Source organism: Stigmatopora nigra, chromosome 22 (assembly GCF_051989575.1).
Source record: "Stigmatopora nigra isolate UIUO_SnigA chromosome 22, RoL_Snig_1.1, whole genome shotgun sequence".
Lineage (NCBI taxonomy): Eukaryota > Metazoa > Chordata > Actinopteri > Syngnathiformes > Syngnathidae > Stigmatopora > Stigmatopora nigra.
The window spans coordinates 9248972-9269591 of NC_135529.1; the positions used below are offsets into that span (position 1 = coordinate 9248972).

The following is a 20620-nucleotide window of genomic DNA, read 5'->3' on the forward strand; positions in this document are numbered from 1 at the left end:
ATTTGTGAGGAGAAGTGAATTTGAATCTTTGGCTGACACTTCCCGATGGGATTGCATAATACATAGGGCAACCTTTTCATAACTTTTCTGCAAAGCAAAAATAATGTGTTCATGTGTGTCTCGATACTTGTGGAATCAAAATAAAACACACCTATGATGTATTATTTAAAATAACATTTATCAATGTAGCTTTAATCGCTGATGATGTAGCAGTCAGTGTAGGTTCTTTTCCCACTTTTGTGAGAGTGCGACTGTGAGTGTGAGTGTGAATGGTCGTCTGTCACTACAAGTGCCTTACAACTGACTGCCGACAAAGTGGTAAAGAGAATGGATGAATAAATATAACATGTAGTTCATAATATTGCAATAGTCGTACTGGTTTTGCACTTATAACTTTTGTTATTCCTTGAAAAATAAAATGGACAATGTTCACTGTCATTTAAAAATGTAATGCTAGTGGGGAAATAATAATTTTAAAAATGTGTCAATAAAGCACAGTTAATAGTCAAAAGGAGCAACTATTACATGAAAAAAATGCCTTTAAACACACTTATTTTGTTGAAAAGTCCAGATTAAAATTGGCATATACTGAGTTCCTCCCAATTTTGTTTGCAATTGGTCATCAACTTCATGTGTATTTAAACCCCGTGTGTTGGCATGTATTTTGTAGGAGTATAATTTCCTGTTTACGTGAGTGATGTTTTCCCTTTAATCGATGTCCGTCTCCCCTGTATAGTTTTTATTTAGTTTTTTATCGAGTTAACTTTGTCCCAGTTTTGATTATTTATATGATTATTTTGCATTAAAACCATAAATTGTGCCCCAGAGCACTTCCCGCTTGTTTTTCTGATTCCCACTCCTGATCATTTTGACTTCAAATGCTATTAATGACACTTCAAACTAAAAACCTATTTAAAAGAGAAGAAAAAAATAAATAAATTTGAAAAAAAACTGCTCTTTCATGAGCCATTTATTAGCAACACTAACTTGGCCAGATCCGATACACTTGGTTCCCATTACCCAAATAGTTAGAGTTGAAATGCAAGGAATCTATAGACATGGTGGATTAAAAAAAATGGACATTTGATTCAGGCACCAGAAGCTAACAAGAGTAGACGGCTGTTCTGTCAAGTGGAACTACTTTGTGCCGCTTATTCTGTGCTTTAAACCCAATCCAGCTCATGACTATTCATGCCGTAGCCCGTGGACGTCAGAAGCTGAGAGGCTGCGTGGAGGAGAGACGGCATGCCACACGAGCCCCGATTGCATCTTTCCCCCCTTACGACAAGAAACACCATCGGTGCTTTTTTTCGGACGATTCTGCTCTCGATTCAGGAGGACCAGGAACACAAACACACACATAGAACCACACGCGACGGCATTAGATTAAGAAAAAAAGAGGCCCTCGTCATTAGATGTTTTATTTTGAAGCATGTAACCGGAGTTAAGCTGCTCGTTTTTTTGACATTTTCACCGCTGATCGAGTGAGATAGCACGAGGATGTTATTGTTCGCTTTCTCCGGGAAGACGGACGAGACATGTCGCGGCGGCTGAGCGTTTTTCCACGCCGGTAGATGCTTCGGGAACGCCGTGGGCTGTTTTGAGATGAAAAGCCCGTCCCGTGGAATCCCATCCTTGCTTGTGAAGCGTTAGAAGATCAACGAAGGAACTGAAAATCGGCAACTGCATGCCTTCGAAATGTCCCACGTGAGCTGACCGTGGTGCTGAAAAGATCACTTCGGACCAAAAAGAGGGTGCTGATCTATATAATTTTTTTTTCGTAAGTGGAATCACACTCTGGAAAGATCCCAATCGCTGGACGAGGACACAGATGAACAATTCGGCGGAGTCTGCCACACACGCAAGTCACTTTCATGGCCGTGGCACGCAAAATTAAAACTTTGCTGACCGTCAACATTCTGGTCTTTTTGGGGATCATCCTGTTCTCGGTTTACTGCCGAATCCAGGACCGATCTGAAGAGTTTGTCCAGATTGGACGTGCTTCTGACCAGAGATTGCGCACCAGACATGGTAAAGTTACCAACTTGGTGGACAGGCAGTCGATTCTCCAGCGGCTGGAGAGGCTGGAGGATGTCGTATACAATCAGCTGAACGGTAGGAAGACTAGAAAAGAACTCATTGTCATCACATCTGTCTTGATCAAGTTATCTCATTCATTTGATCAATTTTCTTATCATATAGTATGGTTTTGACAAACTATATATGTAAAACTCGACCTCATAAAGTCCCAGCATCCAAAATACAATTAAAGATGACCCACAGTTGGTTTATCACCATTATTATGATTGTATTTATTCTAATGGTATGGACTTATTGCCTTGCTATTGACAATATATGGCCAAGTCATTTAAACTCTGAGAACTGGCAGTAAATGCTCCATTTTTGACTGGGAGGATTGTCAGTGATCATTCCCAGCCAGTTTTTACCAGTTTGTTGGATTGAACGTCAAATTAAATTGATATAATGTGTGAATGGATGTATGGAACAATATAGAATGGTTTTACATGAGGATTCTGAACCACATAACGGTGAGCTAATACATTGATTTTTGGCAATGTTTTCAGTACAATAAGAGTCAATTCATACATCATAACTGAGATCTTACTTTAAGAGGTACATTTTTGCCTTGCCAGAATTCAGAATTCTTTAAATATGTACTTCAGACTGATTTAAAATAAATTAAATCCTTTGAAATGGACCAAAATGTATCAATCACATTCAGTTTATAACATAGAAAATGCATTATATGTATGTACTAAGTGAAAAATGCCTTTACTCGGAATACTGCATATTCGGTACATTTTTCACAAAAAAGTCAAAGTACATAGAGGCCAAATTATTTTATTTTATTGTAATCATCTGCTCTCATCTTAGTCATATTGTAAATGCCAAAATATCAATTTCATTATATTCATATTCAAAAATTTGGCTCCATTTCTGCCCGGCAACATCATACAAACTCATATCGCCATCCCTGCATAATATTTTTCTTCAAGATTTTGAACAGCAAACAAAAAATAATTAGTATCTACAGGTCATCCGCTCCAGTTTCTAAATTGCACTCTCTACTCTGATTGGTCAGAGTAGGACGGACGTGGACTGCCAGTGACAATTACCATAACTAGCAATGATATGAAGTAATCACCCATTCTCTCTGTTGTTTATTGCCTTCCATCGGCATGTCACGGTAGTTACACCAGGGGTCAATCAGATGTGAAGGGCATAAACAAGTCTTAGAATAGCACTTTTAATAGTTTCCCGATGACTGGCAGCAAGAAAACAACAGTCAACATTCACCAGGAAGTCATTTAGCGGCACAAAGCAACAACATGAAGGTTATCAGCTGCCAAGCTTAGCTGTGAATGCCACCGCCTTTTCGCTAATCAGATGAAAAAGGTTTTAAGCTTGTTAACAAGCTTATGAAGCAGTGTTTTGACCTTAAGTAGTGCATTAAGCTGAAAAGATATCTCCTCGATGGTACTTGTTCAGCCTTATTGTTAGTATATGCATACACCATTATAACCATTAGTGTTTTCAAAAATGTAAGACATTTGGTTTATTGGTGCTTTTCTTTGACATTTTGACAATCAGATGACCCAGTTTGTTGTATTTTATGACCATATTTGAAGTTCACTTGAATAATCCAATGTTCTGTAGACTATGACATGTAAATATGACGTATAGCATTGGTAAAATGTCCATATTACTGTCCATCGTCAAGGACCACCCACGTCCTATTGGACAATGAGATGCTTTCTCAATTAAGCGGTAATTGAATTGAGTCAATGGGCGAACTTTCTTATACTTGGTGTTGATAGCCTTAGCGCAATTAGCTTTAGCATTTCTGCCATTTTCTTTCATGGAGTAAACCAGTACTGCGTCCTGTTTTGTATGTGTACTGTATTTTTACGACTATAAGGTGCACTTAAGAGTCTTACATTTTCTCCAAAATCCAGTGTGCTTTAAATATGGGAAAAAAAATAAAGCGTGTCATTCTTTGATGGTGCGCCTTATAATGCGGTGCGCCTTATAGTCGTGAAAATACGGTACATAAAATACAAACCACGACCGGAAAAAAAATAAAATGTGTAATTCGTCGAGGGTGCGACTTATAATGCGATGTGCCTTATCGTTGTGAAAATACAGTACGTAAAATACAAATCACGACCAGATTTTTTTTTTTTCAAATCTGTCATTCGTCGAGGGTGCGTCTTATAATGCGGTGCGCCTTATAGTCATGAAAATACAGTACATAAAATACAAACCACGACCACATTAACTCATCTGAGTAGGATCGCTAACCATCAACTACTGGAAAACCCCAAGCCGTAGCAAACAGACAATGACTATCATCCACTACATTCTTTTTTTTCACTCACTTGACTTGATTTTATAATTGTTTGAGGCCACATTTACACCAAGTCTCTCTGTCTTAGCCACGCATGTCACTCTCCGGCCTTCTTTCTATCTAAAGGTGCTGATACGACAGGCCCAGCTGCAGAACCCGATACGCTTCTTATCTGTAATGCCCAATTATAGCAAAGAAAGACATGCTGCTACCATTCCAAGAAGGCAACTGCATGATGAGAAATGTCACACTTCCTTCTCCTCCATACTGACACGCACTCGATGCTGCGACTATCTTAATGATGGAAATCCTCACGCCTATCGACAAAGTATGTACAGCTCACCATGGCGTTATAACACGAACAAGATGGAATCATATACAATAGTCTATATGGCAATAAAGATATGTAGATGAGGTTCTGCCTGGCAAAGCAGTGTCACAAACAGATAAGAATCAATTCTCTTCAGCCTTGAGGAATGCGGATAATGAATTCAGTGGCTCACCTGAATATCGGCAGTCAGCTACTCAAAGTAATGGAATGTGCTCGGGAAGGAGAGTGTTGCCCTTATTGGCACGCTTTGCCCCAAGTTGTGCTAAATGTTTGATCAAGACAGCCTGTGCGGAAATCACATAGACCTGTTTGGCAAAGTGCTTTATGGATGACATTCACAACTCGGCACAGAATTCATCTTGGAGTCTTTTTTTACAAGGGTATATTAGAGAAAAATTAAGATTGACTAAGTAATAAGGGTATGTCGTGGTAATGTATGGATCTATGGAAGATAGCAGGTTTGCACGAGGGAAAAAAATGATTTTCTTTTTCAGTCTATATCCCTATTTAGTGAAAAAGTATAAAAAGAGTGATGAACTAAGTGGAATAATATCATCCTACATTGCCGAATGTAATGTATGACAATGTGTTCACTATAGAGCAAGGTTCTATCTAATAATATTTAGACTTGTTTTTAGAAATGGATTAAAAGAACTGGATTAAAAGACATGAATATTCAGTTTTTTTATAGATTTAAAACAATGTTTATTTCAGGTTTTTTAAAATATATTTTTAGTATTTACAAAATGATTTTTGAACTATAAACACAGGAAAAAATGATAAAAAATGACAATTATTGATTTAAATGGGGGAAATCAAGACATTTAATATACATCTATACTCTTCATTTTAATTTGATCCTAAAAAAGAAAGTCGGCACTCGTGATTTACTTTCCCGGGTCGCACAAAATGATACGGCGGGCCAGATTTGGCCCCCGGGCCGCCACTTTGACACAGTTTATGACTTATTAGACCAATATTTTTCACCTACAGTGCATTTTAGCTGGCAATTTTAACTGAAACCTATGCAAAGATCCTCAACAATGTATTTTAACACACTGGATGCTACTTTTCACGTTTACTCCCAAAGAGATTTGATAAGTTTAGAAACTGTGTTTAGAAGCCAAAAGAAAAAGCTCCCTAGTACATATATCTGGTAGCGGAATTTATTAGTCTGGTTGTTTCCAAAGGCAGTTTCTTTCCCTTTCTAGAATACAATATGTGACTTTTCAATCTTTAATGACACTGTCACACAATTTCAATTTCTTTCAGTCTTTTAACAGGACAAGAGCACAGAGATTTACCAAAAAAATAAGATAAAAAAAACAACAAGCATCCAAAGCTGGCATCTATTGATCTGCTTCCGAGTCTCACACAGAGACGGAGAGGCTCTTCTCTCTTATATCTCCGGCTCTGGAGGGTATCGCTGTTGTTTTGTGACACGGCTGTGATGCCAGATGGCTTTACTGTGGCATAAGCCCCACCCATAATTGTCAAAATGCCACCATTTTGACTGCAGCGGGGCATGCTGTATCCATCTCTTGGGAAAAGACCGTTTTCCATTCAGTTCAATTACAAATCTTCAATGGCATCTGGTACTGCGAGGCCATCCAAATGTGCACTGCAATGGGCGGAGCTTTGATATGAGATATTTACCGATTCCATCTGTCATTGGACAAAGTGAATACTGTAGAACTGTAAAAATGGTGTCATGCATCAATAGGAAGATACAATAAGTTTCGTGACCGGACGTTTGGTCGCCGGACGTTTGGTCGCCGGACGTTTGGTCGCCGGACGTTTGGTCGCCGGACGTTTGGTCGCCGGTCTTTTGGTCGCCGGTCTTTTGGTCGCCGGTCTTTTGGTCGCCGGTCTTTTGGTCGCCGGTCTTTTGGTCGCCGGTCTTTTGGTCGCCGGTCTTTTGGTCGCTGGTCTTTTGGCCACCGGTCAAATGTACTTGGATATTAAACAGTACTTGGATATTAAACAGTACTTGGATATGATACAGTACTTGGATATTAAACAGTACTTGGATATGATACAGTACTTGGATATTAAACAGTACTTGGATATGATACAGTACTTGGATATTAAACAGTACTTGGATATGATACAGTACTTGGATATGATACAGTACTTGGATATTAAACAGTACTTGGATATTAAACAGTACTTAGATATTAAACTATCTATCTTATATATTAAACTCCCTCATGAATATAATTTTGATAGCTGGTTTCAACAGTAAACTCTCTGTCACCATTTGACTGGCGACCAAACGTCCGGCGGCCAAACGTCCGGCGGCCAAACGTCCGCCGACCAAAAGACCGGCGACCAAACGTCCGGCGACCAAACGTCCGAGCACCAATGAGTTTCAGTCAGAAATATGAATGTCTGGTATGGTTAGTTATGAGACTTTATCTGCACATACATTTTTCAATATTTGCAAGCCATTAGGAAGTAAACAATCCTTTGTGTTGAAAGATAAGCTTTCCTAATAATGGAGTGGTATCTTTCACTTTGAAAAATACCACTACCTCACAATGACGTCTGTTCAAAGACATTGTCATGATGAGTCACCTTAATGGATGTCAAGGCGTATTTAAGGCTGACATATAAAATCGTATAATTAATTCCACCAGACTGAAGCAGGATAATAAGGTGTTTGCAATGGTGATTGACTGGGAAAAAATGGAAAATAAATGCATTGGTCAAGTCCAGTCTTAGACTTTTTCATCTTTTGCGGTCCTGATGTTGAAACCTGCCTCAAAATTTAACGTAAGATAAAATAACTAATGCATGCAGTATTTTTTTTCATGCTTTATATGTTAGCTCATTTATTATTCACTAATACAGTATAGTTATCTCAAGGAAATAAATTATTGTGAAAAAGTTCTAAATTTTTATAAGTGATTTCAGATAATATTTATTTTTTAGAAGTATTGAATAAACAAGAGTCAGAGTATGAAAACATTTTAATATTGTCAAAAACATCAATATTTTTTTAGCCATGGTTTCTCGCTCTAATCAGCCAAATAATTTCGAACACCTGCTTAAACCCAACAATTATGTTGAAAATTTGAGTTACCAGATGTTTTGATGAGTCATCTCTTTTATAAAATGGCTCTCTATTGCACTGGTGTTAAAGTGGTGGCCCCAGGGCCAAATCTGGCCCACCGCATCATTTTGTGCGGCCCGAGTAAGTAAATCATGAATGCCAACTTTCAGTTTTAGGATCAAATTCAAATGAAGATTATAGATGTATATTATATTTCCTAATTTCCCCCTTTTTAAACCAATAATTGCAATTTTTTATCAATTTTTTGGGTGTTTTTAGGTCAAAAAGCTAGGTTGTAAAATCCAAAAATAAATATATAAAACAATTTTAAAAAATTCAAATTAACTGTTTTACATCTATAAAAAAATGAACATTTAGGGCTTTAAATCCAGTTCTTTTAATCCATTTATATAAAAACAATCTAAATATTCTATCTAAAATAGTCAGGCCCACATGAAATCGCTATTGAACCCAGTAATGTGCATTAAAGTATTTTTAGGACATCCCCATAGTCATGTAAACATTCCTTCCAGCCATTAACTGTCAAAAGGATAATCTAACCAGCACAAAATGTTAGTTCCATCTTCCTATGACAGGTGTACCCTCACTCCCTCATCATTCATTCATCAGTTTTTTCCTTCCACTATGCATGTTGGCTTTTATAGCCCTGCCACTCTTCTTCTTCTTCTTTTTTTGTGTGGAGCTCAGGCATGTCTTTGTCCAAGCGAGTGTTTTGCAGCTTTGTCATTGACAGACAGTGCGATGATGCCCCCCGGATGGGGGTCCCGCTATATCGGAGCTGCTGCTGCTGCCATCAGATGTCAATCAGCTGCCATTTTTTTACAAGCAGCTTCAGCTCAACAAAATGTGCCCACTCTGTTTCCATCCACTTCTGATCCCCCTGTGTCATTTCTTTTGGCAGGTTTAGCCAAACCCATGGGCTTAGTGGAAGGCCCCGGAGGACTCGGTCAGGGGGGTGCCGCAGCTTCACTCGGGGACGACAGCCGTGGTGACGCCGAGGGGAAGTATGAAGAATATGGCTATAACGCTCAGCTCAGTGACAGGATCTCATTGGACAGGAGCATCCCTGACTACAGGCCTAAAAAGTATGTCTATTGACAGTTTGTTATTATTTTGTAGCTTAGCACTGCACGGTAAAGCTTTAAATCAAGCTTATTTAAGTAAATCAAGGCCGTTTTAATTTAAATTTCCTGCAAAAATGTTATGTTTACCTATTTTAACCTGCACTTTATGAGAAAAAGTTACATTTTTCGGAGTTTTACGTGATATGGTCAAGTGGGAATTATTATGCAACTACTTATATGACTTTTGGAGGTTAATATGATTTGATAGATAGGTATATATTTAATATGATATATGATTTGTCAATAGATTTTTTTTGTTTCATTAGGAAGGTAAGGTTTTGTGGAGATTTTTAGTTTTAAAGGGTTATTAGTCAAAGAACAAAATGGTCGGAGGGAGTTTACTTGATTATTTAAAGTAAGACTTACATTTTATAGAGTAGGATTTCATTATTATTATTTATTTATGTTTACCTGCACTTTAATGTGAAAAAGTACAAATTTTCGTAGTTTTTACGTGATATGGTCAAGTGGGAATTATTATATTTTGGACGGTAACAACTATTTAAATGAATTTTGTAGATTAATATAATTAGATATATTTATTATGATATGATTTGTCAATAGAAATTTTTCCATGATTAACAAGGTAAAGTTTTGTGTAGATTTTTAGTTTAAAAGGGTTATTAGTCGTTGAAAAAATGGCCGCATAGAGGCTACTTGATTATTTGAAGTAATATATACTTTTTATAGGGTAGGATTTCATTTATTATTTCATTATTTAAACTGCTTAACTTCCAAATGAGTAGGATTTGGTTGGTTATGTAAGATTTATACTGCATAAAAAGTAGGTTTTCATTGTTAACATTAAGAAAACTTTACTTTGGAAAGAGTAGTTTTTAATTGATTGTATAAAGTATGCTTTAATGGTAAAAAGTAAAGTTTTCAAGCTAATTTTACTGCTATAATTGGAACTTTTGTTCCTTTTTTTCCACATAACAGAATTTACAATGTATCAACAACTGCTCACCCGATAAATTTCTTAATTGAAGATCAGCATGTGTTAAAAGGTTCCATTATTGTAAAAGTACACCACAAAAAAGTATTTAATTTTGAAAACTTTCGAAAACTGTACCCAATCCTGTCAATCTATTTTTCCCCCAAAAAACAAGATGTCCTCTTACACTGAAGCCTACTTTGCAGATGCAATGTTTGGAATGTTGCATGAATAAAACACCCAAAAAATCAAATTGACCCTTGTAAATGTAAAACGTTAAAGGCTTCCTTCGGGGACATTCTTGCACAGCGGGTGTTTTATGGCGATAATTACGCGCAGGCTGCCCTCAGTTTCTCATTTGGGGGCTTTGTGTGTTACAAATCTGTCTGAATTGCAAATGAAGCTGAAACTGGAACTGTTGTTTACTACAGAAATAATATGCTTCCACATTGGTCAGCGTTTTGCCTCTTTAAGGCCACATATGTGTCAAGATTGGCTAATGATAGTTAAGAAGCAATCATGAGTAAGCACAACAGACTAATTAGTGTGTCCTTTTAAGAAGACAAATCTGCAGGTTGGGGGAAAATTAAAGGCAGAGCTGACAAGAAAATAGTCAGGAACAAATCAACGGGGTTCATTAGAAAAATAAAAAACAAATATATAATGTTATTAGAGTGAAATAATTGCCAAATATAGAAATCAAGGGAAAAAAAATAAAAACAAAAGGATAGCACAGTAAAATACATCAACGATGATGACAACAAGCTGCATAGAAAGGTAGCAAAAACTGGATCATTTGGATCATTTCGTAATTTTTAAGAGTTTAGTTGGTTAAGGTTAACAAATTGGTCACAGAACGCAAAGAAAATGACGTTAAATACTCTTAAACTCATTATAAATGAGACAAGACAGTGAAATTCCTCATAAAAGTATTTTTAAATGAATGACTTGTATTACTTTTGCATATTTTAGACTAAATTACATTAATATAACAAAGTGTCATAGAAGAATAGGAGTAATTACTTGGGAGGATTGCAGCAATTCCCTATGACCCTAGTGAGGATAAAGAGGTCCAGAAAATGAGATGAGATTTGAGACTGCAGCAATTGTCAACAATTGAGGCGGGTGGGCGAAGGTCGAGTGTAAAAAAGCGTGTTAATTAATAAAGTCAGCAAAGAGTAGCTCTGGAGTAGGAAGGGGATTTGGGGAAATACTTTTTAAATTAACTTTACCCCAAAAACTGGGGTTTGGGATTTGTTGGAGTGGCTTGCTTCCATTATTAAATGGCAGCTATTTAGTTGTGTTCAATTATCGTTACACTGCTGGGATTACAAAATGCAAGATGATCTTCCCTTGCATTTTATGTTTTAGCGGATTTATGGACCTTTTAAATGATATTCCTTCGTAATAACCACATAAACATGGAAAAACAGCATGCATACTAAGGCTGTTATAGTATATATTGAAATGTATGGTAATCCGTTAGGTCTATTGGGCTTTAATTGTTGCATTTTTGTGACTAATTCTCCAATGTTGATCTTGAGGTGGGCCACTTGTTAGTGGTCTGTATATGTCGTTTATTATTGTTGACAGGTGAGCGCAATGCTTCTTCTTAATGTTTTGGTTAAGGAGCCAATAGAACCAAGAGTGACTTTGTAGGCGCCCCTAAGGCAGCCCATGTCATAATTGCAGCCATTTCACAAAAGCTTGTAATCCCCCAATTCACTGGCCACTTGCCTGTTTTTGTCTTTTGCCCTTCAAGTTTGTGCAAGACACCAACTGGGACTTAAGCGGCCTCTATTTGATGTCCTTGGGCTGTGGCCTTGGTCTGATAATGGCTTTTTTTGGGCTGTGGGAGGAAAAACAATAAAGGCCTGACAAGATGCTAACGTTTCTAAATTGTTGATGGAACAAATGTATTTCGGCTGGCACATAAAGAAAATACTTGATTGGTTAATACTCTTATTTATGGGCTTTTTACTGGCTGTTCATACATATTTTGTTAACTATTCCCACATCTGTGACTTGATATACTGTATAAATTTTAACAATATTGAATTACCATATCACTATGTGTATGTAAATGTATATGTATATGTATATGTATATGTATATGTATATGTATATGTATATGTATAGGTATAGGTATAGGTATAGGTATAGGTATAGGTAGAGGTAGAGGTAGAGGTAGAGGTAGAGGTAGAGGTAGAGGTAGAGGTAGAGGTAGAGGTAGAGGTAGAGGTAGAGGTAGAGGTAGAGGTAGAGGTAGCGGTAGCGGTAGCGGTAGCGGTAGCGGTAGCGGTAGCGGTAGAGGTAGAGGTAGAGGTAGAGGTAGAGGTAGAGGTAGCGGTAGCGGTAGCGGTAGCGGTAGCGGTAGAGGTAGCGGTAGAGGTAGCGGTAGAGGTAGCGGTAGAGGTAGCGGTAGAGGTAGCGGTAGAGGTAGAGGTAGCGGTAGAGGTAGCGGTAGCGGTAGAGGTAGCGGTAGAGGTAGCGGTAGAGGTAGAGGTAGAGGTAGCGGTAGCGGTAGAGGTAGAGGTAGAGGTAGCGGTAGCGGTTTATATTTTAAAGTTGGTTTCATACATAAAATGAATTAAATTATTAAATGCAGTAGTATGTTATACATCAACTCAATGGAGCTGTGGGAATTTCATACTATTATTAACCAATACTGTCTTTTAGTTGAGCCTTATAGTGCGGAAAATACGGTTATCTAATTTACATTTGATCTGATGCATCTCCGCTAAAATCCTTGGACTTAAATTTATCTTTGCCTGGATGGCATACAATTGCTAATGGAGTTAGCTGATACTAGGATAACAAGCTAATAAGGATCGGATTCAAGAGTTTAAATCATTACTCGTTGTTGTGGGAATCATTTAAGTGGACTTTCGAAAGAGTGAAATAAGCCATTTTTGAGGAAATATACTACGCTTGGTGTGGTAAAACTATGATGGTATGGCATTGCTTTACTTGGAATCCACAGCATGTACAAGTTCCTCCGGGGAAAACGCCAAAGCCAGCAGCTGGGACTGCAAGCTGGCACAGGTGGAGATGGGGGAGGTATCTTGGAAATACATCTTAATCCAGCATTCTGTTTCTGTCAAAGCTGTTTCTTGGTCAAATGATGACTGCTGGCTGTTGAGCTCGGACCTGTTTCAGTAGTTGAGTCAATCACCCCTGTTATAGTCTTACAAGACTTAGGACAGGTACAAACTAGATAACATAATTAGCCAAACCACCAGGTCAATGTATAGCCTCAACATGAAAATCATCGAAAATTCCTAATGAATCTGTATGATATGTCAATGCATTCTATAAATGTTTTTTTGTAAGGTATGAAATAGGAGGAATATATTGTGTGTCCATATATATATATTTTTTTGGATGGTAATTGTGGAATATGGCGTTTGGAATCTGCAAAGTCAAATGGTGATGCAAAATGATCCCAATACAAATTGACTGCCAGATTTTTCATTGTATTTATTCACTTGGCAGGACTGATTGAGGGAGACCATAGAAAAAGCTATGAAAGGGAACAAATAGAATTGCAGTGCAAGCGGATACGTGCAGAAAAAAAAATGACTTGAAATAATACATTGGGGGGAATATCAGTAATGTTTATTGTCTAGAAAAGAGATTAAAAGCCTGGTTCAAACTGGAGCCAGGTGGTGTATCCAAAAAAATGCTCATAACTTCATTTTACCGGCTGCATGTAAGTAAGATATATAAACCCAACCAAAAAAACCTTATTCTGATTAAGTTTAAACATCAGCAAAACTATATTAGCATGTTAGCTTTCATAAGGTTTAAACATCAACGTCAAACATCCATTACCTCTATTTTAGTGGTGTCAAACCTGCAACCCGCGGGCCATATGTGGTCCACTAGGTGGTCTGATTCGGGCCGCAGGGTTTTTCTGCCTTTTGTAGCTCATTTATACTGTAAATACATTAATAAAATGCTTAAAAATGTTTTCGACTACTGCACTTTGCTTCTATCCGCAATCACATTCGTTTATTTTCTCCCTGCCGTCATTGAGTCAATAAGAAACCTTAAAATGCCTCCAAAACAAGAGTTAATCACCTGGAAATGACCCCAAATCAGAAGAAAATGACTAACAAATGAACATGGATATCTAGCGCCACCAATGGCTGCTCTATTTGTTACAAAATGAAAAATAAATGCCATTTTGTTTCCTATGTAAACACATCTAATATGCTAGTAAGCCTTCCTGAGCATGAGTAGAACAATTACTTGACTCCGTTTTCTTTCCTGGGTGGAATTCTAGCCAACTTTGGCACATGTATTGTCGACCACTGCTGCACGAATCACTGCTTGCCTTGTAGGCTTCCCGCCGGCACTCCATGTTTTTTTTTTTCTTCTTTCTCCTCCTACACTACATCACGGCACAGTAGGCCAGCTGTTTCCCCGTGTGTTATTGCACAGAGCTAAACGAATAAAAAAAATCACAAACTCCATAGGGAAAATGTACAGTGTTTTGGGGAGATTTTTTAAATTGTAGTCCTATCACAATGGCCAAGTTTATTATGCATGAAGATGTTGTAGCTGCGCTAAATAACCACCAATCATGCTGGTTTGTCACTGTACAATTGAAAATGAGGGGAAAAAAATCAATGACTTGACTAATAAGCCTGCAAATTATGACCGTTTGAATTTTGAGTTCTTCTATGGCAAGGGTGTCAAAGTGACGGCCCGGGGGCCAAAACTGGCCCGCCGTCTCATTTTGTGCGGCCCGGGGAAGTAAATCATGAGTGCCGACTTTCTGTTTTAGGATTAAATTAAAATGAAGAGTATCGATGTATATTAAATGTACTGATTTCCCCCTTTTAAATCAATAATTGTAATTTTTAATCATTTTTTTCTGTGTTTTTAGTTCTAAAATCATTTAGTAAAATCTAAAAATATATTTTAAAAAAGCTAAAATAACATTGTTTTAGATCTATCCAAAAACTGAATATTCAGGGCTTTTAATCCAGTTCTTTTAATCCAATTATAAGAAAAAAAATCTAAATATTATATCTAAAATGGTCCACATGAAATCAAGTTGACCTGCAAACCAACCCGAGTCTGACACCCTTTGTTCTATGGTATATTTATAAACCTTTCCTCGTCCAGTAACACTGATGTCCTAGTTCAACAGAGCACTTGCAGAGATGAAATGGCGCCTCAGGATAAAAAAATGAAAGACAAACAAACTAAAATAACAAAACAAACACAATCACCACAGTGATAAACCAACTAACTTTCACCATTAATCAAAACAGACATATTTTCTAAGCTGAACTATGTCCACTTCCATCTCAACCAATTTCATTCATGCAGGAAGTCTCTACTTTCCCTCATGAGATAAAATTAAAAATCTTCTTCCCTGTAATGTCCCTAATTTAGGATTCAATTACAACTTACCTGCCAAGTACTGATCCTCAAGATTCCATTTTTTACTGTCACGTCTGATATGAGGATCGAAAGACTCATAAATTACCACAAATGAATGTTAACTTCTCTTGCATGAATAGTCTTTTCATATAACCTGATTTGAAATTGAAGAAAATATATTTGGATTTCTTTAAGGTCGATCACACTCAATTTAAAAAGAAAAAAAATGATCTTCCCGTCATAGATAGGACAAGTGTTTCATTATGTATTTTATAATATCCGTACCTCAACACTTATACGAACAACTTAATTATCTTCACATAATGACTGAAAAAGATGAAAAAAATGGAGTCTGACGCAAATAAAACTGACTTGTCAGTTCTTCTGCGAAGAGTCTAATTGGAACCGTGTGGAAAGATTCCGACTTTGTTGTGCCGTCGTACGCATTCCGCATTATAAATTCATCTGAAAAGGCTCAGGGCCTGTCAACACTTTTATTCCTGACTTCAAAGTTGTAGTGTGTAAGTGAAGAAAAAAAAAAGATCGCAGTCAGCTACAAGTAAAAGAGAGCTTGAACTTAGTAGGAGGGAAAATACCATGGGGTTGTTGTTTGAAGGGGAAGGTGGGGAAGTGTTCAACGTGTTCATTTCAATAATTTGCATCTACGTAGCTCTTACTCAAAGCAACTTATAAGCAATTTAGTAAGTAGTGGGGTCGTTGTCGTTATGGTGAATCGATCTATGTTGCATTGTTACACATTTTAACCCCAGTCAAACTCAGTTTGGCCCAAATAGTTTCTTTTTTTGGCCAAAAAGGACGCCATTGACGGTGCTAAACATCAACTCCATTTGGACTGGGAATGGATTGTAAGTCTAGGGCCGTCAATGGGACTGAGAGTAAGATGAGAATCCATAAACAGTTGAAAAATAATAATAATAATTGGACATAGGCTTTGTCATCATCATTGACTCAACAAACAACAACAAAAGTCTAATTGTCATCATACCCAGAAACTGTGTATGATGAAATTGGTAGTGCTTCACCATAAGGTGTGTTTTCTTGGTATAAGACCCAAATAAGTGATAATTTCAAAGGTATTACACAGAAGGGATTGTGTGTCGTGTTACCGCAAGTTTAGAGTCCTGATAGATATGGGGAAAAAAACTGTCCTTATGCCTATTTGTCTGTACTTTGTGGGACCTATAGCATCTGCCAGAGGGCTGGAACAGATTGTGACCAGGGTGGTATGGGTCCCAGATGATGTTCCTGGCTCTGTTGAGGAAACAAAGTGAATGGGATGTCTATTGTTGTCAATGGCAGGCAAAGAGTTGATTTAGAGTCACTTTTGTGGGAATTTAGGGTATTTACAGGTCATGTTCTGATAATTTTTGATTAATTTCTACAGATTTTGGGGGGGTTTCTAGGCTGCTTTCTATTCATTGATTAGTTTATGCTTATTTTTGGTTATATTCGGGTTGGGTTTAGGGTATTTTTATGGTGCCGTTTTGACAATTCAGTTTTTATGCCGTGTCAAAAAATGATTGGTTCAAGCACCCCCTGCGACCCTAACGAGGATAAACCGGAACAACCCCTTGGGCTACATCAGGGTTTCCAAACCCGATGACCCAAATGTAAGTACTTAGGGATTCTGTTCCTCCCAATCGAAAATCGTCAGTTTTAACCAATCAGGTTTCGGCTCCAACAACACAGCGTCTGACTGCAATCAACTGATTACGCTTGTAAAACAACAGATTGGTGAAATGATGTCCTCCTGTTTGCTTGGAATGAATTCCTGCAATTTTACTGCAGTCTTTTGTTGAACAGTTTGGTGAATGATGACCCAATGTCACCAAAATGTGGAAAAGTTTAGCCAATGGTTCTAAATTGGAACGTATGTTTTACAGGTGCAAACAGTTAACATATCCAGAAGACCTTCCTCAGATTTCAGTGGTTTTCATCTTTGTCAACGAGGCTCTATCCGTAATTCTGCGCTCTGTACACTCCGTGGTCAACCATACACCATCTCACCTGCTCAAAGAAATCATCTTGGTGGATGACAACAGCGATAGCGGTAAGAAAACAACACCTTAACAGCCTTATTAAATATGTTTTTTATATATACATCAGTTTAACCTTTCTGTGCACAAAAGAGGAGTATTTGACCCAAAAAGTTGGCTGAAACATGTCCAGAATTATATATTTTTTCCTCTGAGTGCACCTTTGTCAAAGTGGCGGACCGGGGGCCAAATCTGGCCCGTCAAATCATTTTGTGTGGCCCGAGAAAGTAAATAATGAGTGCCGACTTTCTGTTTTAGGATCAAATAAAAATGAAGAGTAAAGATGTATATTAAATTTCCTGATTTTCTCCCTTTTAAACCAATAACTGCATTTTTTAAATCATTTTTCCTGTTTTTAGTTCAAAAATCATTTTGTAAAATCTAAAAATATATTTAAAAAAAGTTAAAATAAACATTTATTTAGCTCTATAAAAAACTGAATATTCAGGGATTTTAATCCAGTTCTTTTAATCCATTTATAAATAAAAAAAATCTAAATATTATATCTAAAATGGTCTGTCCCACCTGAAATTAAATTGACGTTAAAGCGGCCCACGAACCAACCCGGGTATGTATCCCCTGGCCTAATTAAATGTTTTTATTATTCTTTTATATCAGTTTAACTTTGCTATCCACAAAAGAGGAGTATTTGACCCAAAAAGTAGTTTGAAACATGTCCAGAATTATATATTTTCCCTTTAGTGTGCATGTTTTTAGAGTGAATTATGTTCTTGCCACATACTCTTAACTTTAATCTGCATTGTAGTTCTTAATTATTCATTAAAATTCATTGATTTGATGATATCATTAGGAATTGCAACTGGAGGATTCATTTAAAAAAAAAATCAAAAGGGCGAGTCTATTCCAAAGAAGAGAAATTAGATAAAATTGAGTATAATGGGGTATTAAACAAACATAAACATGAATAGACACTGGTAATTGATGTAATAATCATAGCGGCGTGCTTTCCTTTGATAATTGTTTTTTATTGAATAGATTATGCACTTTTGAGTATTCAATTTGATTTACTGTGGGTTTCTTATAAATAATGCTTATATAAAATAAATTATGTATTTCAGCTGTGATTAGTAAGTCAATGATGTTTCCCTCAGATGAATTACAACTAATAAAAGTGTTTACACTGGCTGCAATTTTTAAATGTTAAATACCAAAAAATCCTCAGTGAGTTTCCAAAAACCCTGATCATTATAGTCACTTTTTTTGTTTTTTTTGTCTCTTCTTTTTCCCTATTTTTACTTATAATTTTTTTTTTTTTATTGTTAGTTGGTTTGTATTTACTTTCCTGTAACATGTTTAGCCCAAACTGTTCCTAAACAGATTATAGTCTAGAACAAGTGTCAACTCTATTTCATGTGGGCTGGACCATTTTAGATATAATATTTAGATTTTTTTTTAATATAAATCGATTAAATGAACTGGATTAAAGTCCCTGAATATTCAGTTTTGTAAATAGATCTAAAACAATGTTTATTTTAGCTTTTTTTATAATATATTCTTAGATTTTACAAAATGATTTCTGAACTAAAAACAGAAAAAAAAAAGATTAAAAAATTACAATTATTGATGTAAAAGGGGGAAATAAGGAAATTTAATATACATCTCTACTCTTCATTTTAATTTGATCCTAAAACAGAAAGTTAGCACTCATAATTTACTTTCTTGGGCCACACAAATTAATGCGGGGGCCCACATTTGGCCCCCGGGCCGCCACTTTGAAACCTGTGGTCTAGAAAATGTATTTCTATCCGTGAAACCGGACAATTTTTTCAGTATATGACTCCCTGTGAGTGAGTAACATGACTGAGGGGGTTAAAAAACCGTCGACCTAGTTTGTCTACAGGCTCAAAAACCGAGAAAAGAAAGGTGAGTTTCATCTTTTTCAAATGTTTTTTTTTTATCGTACTGTTCCCATGGAGATGAGGACAAGTCGTATGTTGTTTGATGCGCATATCAGGTCATGATGCTCAACTCCACATCACAAAGGCTTTTGTGTTTAGAGTAGGTGGAACACTGAGCAAAGTAACCTTGGCCCCTTCTTCACTCTGTTTTTGGTCAATCGCCTTCAGGTTAGCAGAGTTGAAAGAAACCTAAAAACAACTCCTACAGATCAGTAAAAAATTCACAATAGGTGACAAAACAATACAAAATACCCTCATTAAAACACTCTGTACATAATCTGATGCTTCTGTTTTTGTAGACCGAAAAATCCTATGAAAACGCTTATGAAATACCGTATTTTCACGACTATAAGGCGCACTTAAAAGTCTTAAATTTTTTCCAAAATAGACAGTGCGCCTTATAATCCAGTGCGCCTTATATAAACAACAAACCCCTTTTATATTAAAAAAAACAAATTAGATTCTGTTCTCAAATTAAATTTTAATGAATTAAATTGTATCCCCTTATAACATATGTCAACTCTTAACAGGATTTAATATTTTGTCACTATCCAAAAAATTCTTAATCTATAAAAAGCTAATCATCTCAATTACAGAAAACACTATACCTGAAATATTCCAAATAATGCTTACCCATCCCAATAAAATATACAACAATCTTAACAGGAAAAAAAATTGAACTATTTGTTACAATTCTAGTATAGCAAATGCGTCCATGTATTTGACATCTTTCCCAAACAAAGCCTGCACTATACACTACTGACTTCTCTATAGTCTGTTATTCTAATGAGGACAGATGCTCGACGCGTGTTCGTTTCCAAGCGCTTTGACTTCACGTTCGCCTTTTTCACGGGAATCCAGAAAAAAAATGCAACACTCCGAGTGGAAGTAAACAGAAGATCACACACAGTACATGTCACCCTTTCACCGTAGATGAATCACAAGTCATGTTTTCCCCTGTTATCGATGCCTCTTGTCCTACCAGCACTCTCCTTGTTAAACCTAAAAATGTATCTATGAATGTACAAGTAGATGTAATAAAAAATACCGTATTTTCACGACTATAAGGCGCACTTAAAAGTCTTAAATTTTCTCCAAAATAGACAGTGCGCCTTATAATCCAGTGCGCCTTATATATGGAAAAAACAGAAAACCAAAAACTAAAAACCACCACTGTCGAATATTAAAAAAACACAAACGCCTGAACTGAAACAATACTGTTAAATATGCAGATGCCATCTTAGTTTACAACATCTTCCATCATATAGCTTCACCCCCACTGCAAGATTTTATACAAAAAAATCCAAAACATCAACAATGGCTGGCTCTAGAGGTGACTGTGTACTGAGTGCTTCATACCTGGAAGTCAATAGCAACTACTGTATTTTCACGACTATAAGGCGCACTTGAAAG

The 20620-nt window shown here is 36.7% G+C and overlaps 1 protein-coding gene across 3 annotated transcripts in view; it reads left to right on the forward strand.

Moving 5' to 3' along the window:
* Positions 1–20620, forward strand: part of LOC144215891 (polypeptide N-acetylgalactosaminyltransferase 9) — a 69010-nt gene that overhangs the window by 14830 nt on the left and 33560 nt on the right. For 2 of the 3 annotated variants that reach the window (XM_077745089.1, XM_077745088.1), the window contains 2 exons: positions 8678–8861; positions 17136–17302. In XM_077745089.1, the coding sequence (XP_077601215.1) occupies positions 8678–8861; positions 17136–17302 (351 nt within the window). Of the gene's footprint in view, positions 1–1190; positions 2116–8677; positions 8862–17135; positions 17303–20620 lie in introns of those variants that run through there. The other variant, XM_077745090.1, reaches the window with a different exon arrangement.